Source organism: Apis dorsata, unplaced genomic scaffold (assembly GCF_000469605.1).
Source record: "Apis dorsata unplaced genomic scaffold, Apis dorsata 1.3 scaffold_989, whole genome shotgun sequence".
In the NCBI taxonomy this organism is placed as follows: domain Eukaryota; kingdom Metazoa; phylum Arthropoda; class Insecta; order Hymenoptera; family Apidae; genus Apis; species Apis dorsata.
Window position 1 is genome coordinate 88,486 of NW_006264092.1, and position 9,899 is coordinate 98,384.

Genomic DNA, 9,899 nt, shown 5'->3' on the forward strand with positions numbered 1-9,899 from the left:
TGCGAGGAGCATTGTGAATATTATACATATCTATCATATACATATAGCGTAGTGATTCAAATATGCGAATGGAAAAGAATAAGTTTTAGACCCTGAAAATTGTTAATTATTTTAAAATAAATCATATCGATCCCATCAACGATACATTTTTGTCTCATTCGAATTCTTTTGAAACTCTCACCTGCCCTTTATAGTTGAGTATACATGTTTAATTGTTGGTTTTTTGATAAATTCTTTATTTATACAGCGAAATTAGTAGGTACAATTCGTATAAGGTACAAAACAGGAACGGATTCGAGAGTGATCACATACAAATTCTCGGTTAGGAACAATGAAATGTTACTTACATTGATAAAATGACGGCACATTGATAATAAAAAAAGATTCGTGCTTGAAAAAAATAAAGACCAAAAAAAAAGGATACTTAATAGAAATATTCGATAGCTTTGAATCAATGATATGTTCCAAAGTTTTTCTTAAAATTACAAAAATTTAATCATTTAATCATTTAATCATTTAATATAATCAATTATTTGATTATATTAGATTACATTACAATACATTTAATTCATACGTTTTTTTTTTAATTTCAGTTTAAAAATAGATTATTCTTAATCTATTTCTTGGATTATTTCTGAGGATAAAAATTTGAGAAAATGATCGTGTCATTTCAAATTATATAATTCCTCTTTGGGAGCCAACACGTTTCTCGAGACGAAACACGAGCGAGGGACGCGTGTTTTTCACGTTTCCGTGTTCGACGGAAATAAACGCGGCGTAATCGTGTAATTAAAAAAGTGTAGGCGTCTCAAGGCGCGTTATCGGATGATGGTTCGTTGGAATCGCCACTCGAGACAGGTTTCTCGGTATTTTTAGTATCCTCAGTGGTCGATGATTCAGGTACCTGAACAATAATACGATCAAGACACGTCAGTTTTTAATTTAATCATTAAATTATAAATATATACAGTTAATAAACTTTATATTATTATTATGTTACATATAATATATAAATAAGTAATTGATAAGTAATATTAATAAATATATACATATATTTATTAAATCAATCGTTACCTAGGTCCTCTTTGCATAATTATACTAATAATATTATTATTAAAATTTTCCGAATCACTAAAAAAATAATGCTAAAAATTTTTTTTGACAAATAGATATAAATTTGGCGATATAATTTACAACATAACTTAATAAAAATTATTGGCTTATGATATATTTATTTAATTTTACAATATTTAATATTTAATACATATATCGTATTCTAAAATTAAATAATTATATGGTTCCATTTTTAATTATTTAAAAATTTTAGTAAAGAAAAAAAATAAAAATACTATTTCTCGTAATCGAGTAATAAATTTCAAATAATGAATAATACTATGACTTTGTCATTTTTAATAGAACAATATACAAAAGCACATGAAGCAAAATCATGAATTATCATCGCGTGAACACGAAGACTAGGAAACGTGCCAAATATTTGGAAACTAAAAATTCAACTAAAAATTTTTTTATAAATAAAATATCCTTACCTGACGAGGTAGATCTGACAATGTGGTCCTTAATCTTCTACTGGGCAGAACATCAGGCATAGGAGGAGGTACTGGTGGTTCCCCATAGACCTCATGAAGTTCTTCAAGTCTAGTGCTCAACGCAGACCCTCTCCTATTGGTCGCGTTCATCTTGTTCATCAACCATTTAGCCTGTTCTTCCAATCTTTTCAATCTGTCTTCCCTAGCTGATAAAACCTCCTCCGGTGTCCTATTCTTTCCACCAACAACTTTCTTCTCCTCCTGTTTCACTGACCCACCAGCCTCCAAACTGGCGACTCGTTTGCCAGTTTCATTTGGCAAACACGAGGAACCAGATTCCCCCGCAGTGGAAAACTCTTTGACCGTTTCCAAACTCGATGATGAATCCACTGACACGTCATCCGAGTCAACGACGTTATCTAACGACCTAGCGCCTCGCTTTTCCTTGGCTTCCATCTCTTCGCTTACTGACGAATTGAAAGATGATGATACTCGTACGTTTGACAAAGAAGAGCCAAAAACTGGAGAAAAAAATGGATTAGATGGACCGACGATCAGTGGATCGCTAAATTGAACATTTTTCACGATCGAAGGTGGCACGCTGGAAGGAAAGGGCCCGATAGAGAAGATAGGCTGCATATTGGCTGGACTAATCACATTGGTTACATAGGACGATATCAAGGATTCTTCGTTCTTTGTTTTCTCACCATCCGTGTTCGTTGGATTTTGAGCATCAATTGCGATCAATGGTTGATTATCTAATGAGGTATCGAGGATAAGATCATCTTTAGCAATGGTTTCTAAAGACGACATAGACCAAGATTCTATAGTTGGCCCCTTGATATCTAGTTCTTCCGAACGACCTTCTTTGGGCATATCTTTTACCATTTCGTCATTTGGACTCGCAAAGTTTGCCGAGGTTATGCTTTCTATTCCTATGAGATCCTGGATGACGTTTGTTAAAGCTTGATCCAAAGGATTTAACGGTTCCTGTGGACTTTCCATCAACTGCTGCGAAAAAGGAATCTTAAGAAATATTATTGTTAGGGTTTAGAAATAAGTATGATAGTTTTTAACTTACCGGTGACTCTGTTGCTTTTGTAGATTCAACGTTTAAACTTGCGTCTGATACTTCGTTGTCATCTAACTCTGCTTCCGTTTCTGGAGTAGGTGTTCGCTGTTCTAACGTTGCCGAGGAACCTGTCTTCGGCTCGGATACTTCCGTGTCGGTTGGCTGTTCTGATTCTGTATCTGGCGTCGGTGCTCGAGGACTCTCCTAAAGAATACATATTTTTATTACATGAAAAAAATGCAAGATTTTAATAAATATCGAATTATATCACTGATTGATTTCTTTTAACCTTTCGCGGTCTTCTACGTGGACCTAGCCTAATTCTTCCTTCCACAGCGTTGTCCTCTTCGTCGGTATCGTCTCCTCGTTCATCACTGAATCCACTTTCCGCACTGTAATAAAGAATGAACGGTAATAATTTAAAGATATTTTGCAAACACAAATGTTGTATCTTACCTGTTGTTAAAAGAATCATGAGAAGCCAAAGCTTTCCTAGCAGCAAACTCTCGCCTCAAGCTTCTCCATTCCAACTCCGTGTTTGTGTTTTTCTGTCTAGCCGATTCCCATTTCTCGCGACAGTATTCCAACTCCTGCTTCAACTCTTGCAACATTTTACGCTTTTGCTGCAATTCGTATCGCAAAATTTTCTCATGTGTGTGAAGTTGATGGTGTTGGACCTGCATTCGATCGACTATCGTCCAAGTTTTGCTCAATTCCGCCGACACTGTTGATAATCTCTTCTCCTAGAAACATACAGATTTAATTTACGAAATTTTTATGAAAAATAATAATATTTTATAGATAGAGAAAGATTATTATTTCTAACCTGCTCTCCGAGTTTGCATTCCAAATGGACGTTCAACTGTTTCATTCGGTTCATCTCCTTCTCCAAATGTTTCTTCTCTAATATCAATTCCTTCAGACGAATATACGTTTTGCTGACTGAAATCACCAATCTGGGACCAGTCGGGGTATCGACAGATTTGTAGCAAATGTTGGGGTCCGAGGAAGATGCCGCGGAAGCGGATGAAGCACCTTCTGCGTGACAACTCAGCAATTCCAACAGAACACGCCATACCTGATACAAAGTATCTTTATAGTTATAAATTTTTTGAATCAGAAAAATTAAAATAATGATATAAAATAAATCTTTGAAAGTTACTTTGGGCAAGTTATGGGCTATGTCTTCCTGCTGTAAGTCGTCTTCTTTCTTCTCTGCTTCACCTTCAATTCCATTTTCACCATCAGCACGTTTCTCAGATGTTTTACTGCCTTCGACTTGCTCAATTAAGTCGAGAAGAAGTTTTGGAAGTGCTGCGGCCTCGGTGCCTTCCTCTCTCGCCATGTCGCATATTAAATCGTGATTCTCCTGTTCGAATATTGAAAATTTTCGTAATTATTCTGAGAAGAAATATGTTAAAAAATATAATGCAAATAACTTGTTAAGATATTATCATACATCTTTATGAATCATTGTTGACAAAAGAATTTCAAATTTAAATCAATAATTAATGAATAATTGTCATACCTGAAGTAACTGAGTCAATCGATCAAGATCCATGTCAGCAGAGGTGGCACCTAACAGCATTTGCGTGAACAAGCTATTAATTAGTGACATCTGATTCTGGAGATCCCTACAATCCGCCTTAGTGAGACCCAATTGGGATTCCAAATTTGTTATCTCCGTATCTTGTGCATCGATCTGTCTCCCCCCAAAAAAATACATCTCGAATATAAAAATAAATATTTTACAATGAAACTCCGTTTATATGAACATCATCAATAAAATTTAATAATATCTTTTTCATTAATAAAATAAAATACTATCTTTTACATATAATAAGTAAAGAATCAGAAAATGTAAAGTAAAGATCAGAAATGATCTTCAATTCATTAAATAAGTAATAGAAATTAAAATTAAATTGGCATAAATTTAAATAAATAAATATTAAACGAAAAATTATAATTAATAATTAAAATTAGACTTCCATTATCTAGTTACATAAATCTATTTGTCCCTTGAATAGATAAATTTATAGAAACGGAGCTTTATTCTATATCAGGAAAACACTTTTTTTTTAATACCTTCTCGTCAGCCTTCTTTAAGTCCTCCTCCAGACACTCGCATTGTTTCATCGAGTGATCTAATCTCACCCTGGTCTCCGCGAGCTCCCTGATGGCCGTCTCCTTCAATTCGTTCAGCACTTTCAGTCTCTCGTTGTAGAGGCTCTTCAGGCTATTGATATTCTCTAGCTGACGTTCGCACTCCAGGCCAACGTCGTCCTTCAACTCCAAGAAGCTTCTATCTCCCAGTTGGAGAAGAATCTGCGCTAGGTGATCCTTCAGCTCGTTGGCACGGCGTTCTCTGAGGTAAACGGCTTCTCGCGTCCGATTGGTTAAGTCTGACAAACAACGGATGCGATATCGGTGCTGATCGGATTCTGTTTCCAGCTGGTAGCGGAGATCATCTACTTTGTCTATTTGAATGCGGATGTCACTCCTCAGCTCGTCGGATATCTAATGTCGAGATGAGCAAATTTAATAGAATTAATTATAAAAGGATATAATCTCTCTTTCTATAATGATGATTTTTTAATAAATTTGTCAAGATCATCGTACTAATTGTGAAGATTTTGCTTGTAAAGATTAAAAAGTTATTGATTAAAAAGTTAATAATAAGAAATAGTGGTTAAATTAATAAAATAGTCGTTAGATTATTGTTTATTAATTTAATTTAACTTTTATGTATAAATAAAAAATTATGTATAAATTTTTGTTTGATATCAATTTATGTTAATTATAAGTTTAATATTTTAAATAAAAATTTATTTAAGTGTTAGTTGATTAAGTTTGGATTAATTTAATCTGACTTGTTTGTAGCAATAAATCAAAATTAATTGATTAATCTAAATAGTTTTGAAGAAATATTTTTATTAATAATTTTTTAATGAATGATCGTCAGATAATTTGCAATATAATTTAGAATGATAATATATTGAAAAATCATCAAAATTGAAGAGTGATAAGTTTTTGTAAAAAATGTGATCTTCAATTAATTTTGATGTTAATAAAAAGTAGAAGTTTGGGAATTAATTTTTAACAAAAACAAATGAAATGAAAGCAAAAATTGATCCATAAATCAATTTCATAATTTTCTTTAAAATATATGAATATGTCATGAGCTATAAATGTTAAAAAATTATTGGATATAATTAAATCATGAAAAAGCGAGTTTATTCATTATTTATTCTATTCATTATTAATATTATTAAAATATATAATCATTTAATTGTAAGACAAAAGAAAGTAGATTATATCAATAATTAAAAAATATAATTATTATAATATATATTATAATAATTAAAAATTAAATTATGTTAGTTAAATAGAATTTAACTATTCTTTCAATTTAATCTTTCTTTATCTCTTTATTCTATTTTGTTTAGTTCTGTTTACTTCTCTTTTAAAAATTTGTTTTACAATTGAAAGTGGCAAACTTGTGCTTTGTCTCAACTATATTTCTTTCATCAAAATTACATTTGAAAGTAAATTCTTTTTACAAAGAATTCAACTCAAACAATTAACTAATTTATATAATTATAATATATATTTAATCAATGTAATATTCTTTCCTTTTTTATGTTTATCTAAATCTTTTTCTAAAATAATAAAAAACATAAAAAAATTTACCTTCAAAATATTGGATAATCGTTGAGCCTCCAAACGTTGCATAGCCAAATCACGCTCATCTTGTTTTTGATCGATATCTGTACACCTTTTCAAAGTATTATTAACCACGCTCGTTTGAGCTTGTGCATCGTTCTGAGCAGATCTCAGAAGATCTAACATTCTTGACGTCTCCGAATGAGCTTCTTTCTCCGCGTCTAATTCTCGTCTGAGTCGCTCCATTTCTGACGAAACTGCCGCTATTGCTCTTTGTCTGGCTTCCCTCTTCAAGGTTAATTCTTTCTTGAATTCTTCGATGTTCATTGCGCGATCAGTAGGGGGACTTTCTTGTGGATCATCTATTGATTCTATTGGACCTATTAAAAAATAATAATTATAATAAAGAAATAGAAAAAATTAAAAAATTTTATATATTTTTTTTATTTAAAATAAATCAATTAACTTTATAATTATAGAAAATTTTTTAAATTATAGAAAGAAATTGTTGAATTATAGAATATTTAATTTTATTTACTGTTTTAATTTGTAAAGATATAAAAAAAAAAATTCAGAAAAATAAAAATGAAAAATTTTTTGAAATATTTGACTTTCGATATAAAATAATCAGGATTTGTTGTGAAGAAGGCAGGATAGAAAAATGTTATTGTTATTTTGTGCATGAAATTTACATTTTATAAAAGTTAAAAGTTTTTACTTTTATCTATTTTATAAAATAACAATATAAAAAAAAATTGATTTGTTAAAAAAGATTTTATTTCTACTAATATAAGCATATTAATTTTAATTATTGTTTTTTAATTTTATCAGGTGATATTATTACTCGAACTTACCAATATCTTCTTTTAAGTCGTCATCCATGCCCTTTCTTTCAGTCTTGATAGTCTCCTTCAGTCTTTGAATCTCGTCCAAAGCATCTTCAAGAGCCTTTATCTGCTTCTTCTTATCAGAGACTTCCTCTGATAGCTGCGCTTTTAATTTTAAAGTCTTCTGGCTCTCGATATTTATGATTTCCTCCTTCTCCAACAACGAGTTTTGCAGATCTTGTTCGAGACTAGAGATCCTCGCTTCGGCAGTGTTTTTTAACACATTGAACTCGTCGATTTTCTTCAACAGCCTTTCCGTTTCCTTCGTGGCGATGTCAAATTTCGCCTTCAGTTTATCGTATTCCTCCCTATGCTTTTGCAAACTGAATTCTACTTGTTCCTGTCGTGCCTTTGATTCCTATAAAAAATAATTATTGATCTTTCATACATAAGATAATTATCTTATAATGTCATTATTATTTTCTTACATTGATTCATCTTTTGACTTTTTCAATAATAGGAAATCAATATTAAATATTAAACATTAAATACTGCAAAATATTGTAAACATTTTAAAAATTTTACACAAATTGTATAATTTACAAATAATAAAGTGATCAAATAATATTATCTAAAATCTAAAATATTAAGATATCAAAGAATGGCAGAAATAATTTACTATATAAAAAATTAAAAAAAGCTCACTTTCAATAATTATATAATATATCCTTTAAAACAAATGCATAAAATGCAAAACTAGTTGAAGATTACTATGTTGATAAAATAATATCGATATCGTTCGTAGAACAAAAGAATATTAATTAAAAACCAATCAAATTTACTTCATAATCCTTCGTTAACTTCCTCACTATCGTCCTTTGTTCCGCCAAGTCTTTCGCCAATTTTTCATTTTCATCCCGATATTCCAATCGATGGGCCTTCAGACTTTCGACTTCCTCCAACAACCTGATCACTTCCTTCCTATCGAAACTCCGTTCCTCTTCATCACTTATTCTACGTTCTTGCTCCTTAGGCTCTTCTAAATGCAAACGCTTCATCAAACAATCCGTTTCGTTCTCAGACCTCGACCTTTCGAATTGCTCATCAACATGTCCGGTATTTACTCTAGAAACGCTCTTCGTTCGAGTCTCATCGGTCGTGATTTGCATTTTAAATTCGTGTTCAGGTACTACTTCGATACTGCTACTTGGAAGCTTATTACAAAGATCATCGATTATCCGTCGACAGTGTAAGTCTTGATTCCTTGTTGAATCACAAATATTCGTCGTAAACTTTTGCCGTTCGTCCTCCTTGTCGAGTTCTCGAGAATTCTTCATCATCGCCTCTAGCCTCTCTACTCTCGACCTCAACTTCCTATCTTTTTCCTGACGAGCATCCCTCTGCCTATACTGATAAGTGTCCCAACCATCCGTCAAAAGATTCTCCAATCTCTCGATTCTGTCCTCCATTCTCCGCCTCTCCTCTTCATCCTTGTCAATCCTCTCCTGCTCCATCATCAATCTTTTCTTCAAAGCTTCGTCCATCGTGTCAGACGAGGTGGTAGCCCGTCTTCTGAGTTTCTTTTCCCTCGCTAACTCGACGTACAATGTCTCCAAATTGGCCAAAGTCGCGGTATGAGCGGAGACCAATTGTTGATTGGCCTTTGAGAGATGCGAGATCATTTTCCACAGCTCCATAGTTTCTTGGTGATGAGAGAACGAAGGGCTGTGCCCCTCGGCCGTTTGCCAACCTGTCATCTGCGCTGCGTACGTCAACTGCAATATAAATAAATGGACTAATTTCAGAGAGGCTAATTGAATCGAGACAATCGACGATCGGAATTCTGGTTCAAGGAATGGTTACGCGGTCAGATGCTTTCTTCGGATTACAAATGAGAGAGATATCTTGCGTCATATGTTGCGTCGATTTTGGTGGTAAAAAAAAAAAAAAAAAGAAAGAAATGAAGATAGTTGGCAATCAATAGAATTTTATAAGATCGATTTTAAGTTCGATTTCGTTAATGTTTTATGAAAAATTACAAATTTATCGTTGAACTTATGTATATATCTATGTTGCATCTATGGCGCCATGTTGTTCGTTCGTACCGGTAGATAAAAGTATTTTACTGAATTGTATTCATCTTTTTATATTTTTAAAAATCAATTGAAAATTCCAATTAATTTAATGAAATTTAAAAATTCAAATAATTCAAATATATGAAGAAATATAAAAGTAAAATTTAAAATAATTATAAATAGAGAGATAGAATAAATACCGACATATTTCTTAAAATAAACATGATCCACAAAACGAAACTAAACCTACCGTCACCGATCTTCTAAAATTTAACAAAAAAAAAAAAAACAAAAAACTATTTCAAAAAATAATTCCAACATCGCATTATCGATCGCGCAAGAGATAACTAAAACTCGTCAAAAAGAAAAAAAAAAGAATATTCAACGAACGAAAGATCTAACGAAAGATCCTACTGTAATAAACGGCACCAACCGATCCCAAAAGGATTCGATATGTTGTGTACTCTCAGTTCTTTCTTCAGTTCTGAAAACCGTCCTAAACCGCCCCAGGGTTCCATGCAAACGTTGCAAAGGAGACCGATTGTTCCCACGATATCGATCGTCGCCGAGCTTTCAAGCTCGATCCACGTCGAACGATCCACGAGAATGCACTGGCACGAGGATGAGAGCGTTCTCTGAGGAGGCTCGAGATTCGGGGCACGTGATCGCTATCGATGCTTGCGAACCCGCCGCGCCACAGTGGCCGTGACTCAGC

At 32.7% G+C, this 9,899-nt stretch overlaps 1 protein-coding gene across 3 annotated transcripts in view; it reads right to left on the minus strand.

The window, feature by feature from the left end:
• Positions 1–624: 624 nt before the first annotated feature.
• LOC102672365 (227 kDa spindle- and centromere-associated protein-like) overlaps positions 625–9,899 on the minus strand; it is a 13,688-nt gene continuing 4,413 nt past the window's right edge. The window contains exons 4-15 of one of the 3 annotated variants that reach the window (XM_031514378.1): positions 7,952–8,884; positions 7,137–7,527; positions 6,310–6,662; positions 4,705–5,136; positions 4,148–4,321; positions 3,782–3,988; positions 3,446–3,697; positions 3,076–3,362; positions 2,909–3,011; positions 2,629–2,823; positions 1,548–2,573; positions 625–904 (exon numbers count right to left, since the gene is read on the minus strand). In XM_031514378.1, coding sequence (XP_031370238.1) covers positions 809–904; positions 1,548–2,573; positions 2,629–2,823; positions 2,909–3,011; positions 3,076–3,362; positions 3,446–3,697; positions 3,782–3,988; positions 4,148–4,321; positions 4,705–5,136; positions 6,310–6,662; positions 7,137–7,527; positions 7,952–8,884 — 4,449 coding nt within the window. In that variant the 3' untranslated portion in view covers positions 625–808. Of the gene's footprint in view, positions 905–1,547; positions 2,574–2,628; positions 2,824–2,908; positions 3,012–3,075; positions 3,363–3,445; positions 3,698–3,781; positions 3,989–4,147; positions 4,346–4,704; positions 5,137–6,309; positions 6,663–7,136; positions 7,528–7,951; positions 8,885–9,899 lie in introns of all 3 variants that reach the window. The other 2 variants (XM_031514377.1, XM_031514376.1) reach the window with 2 other exon arrangements.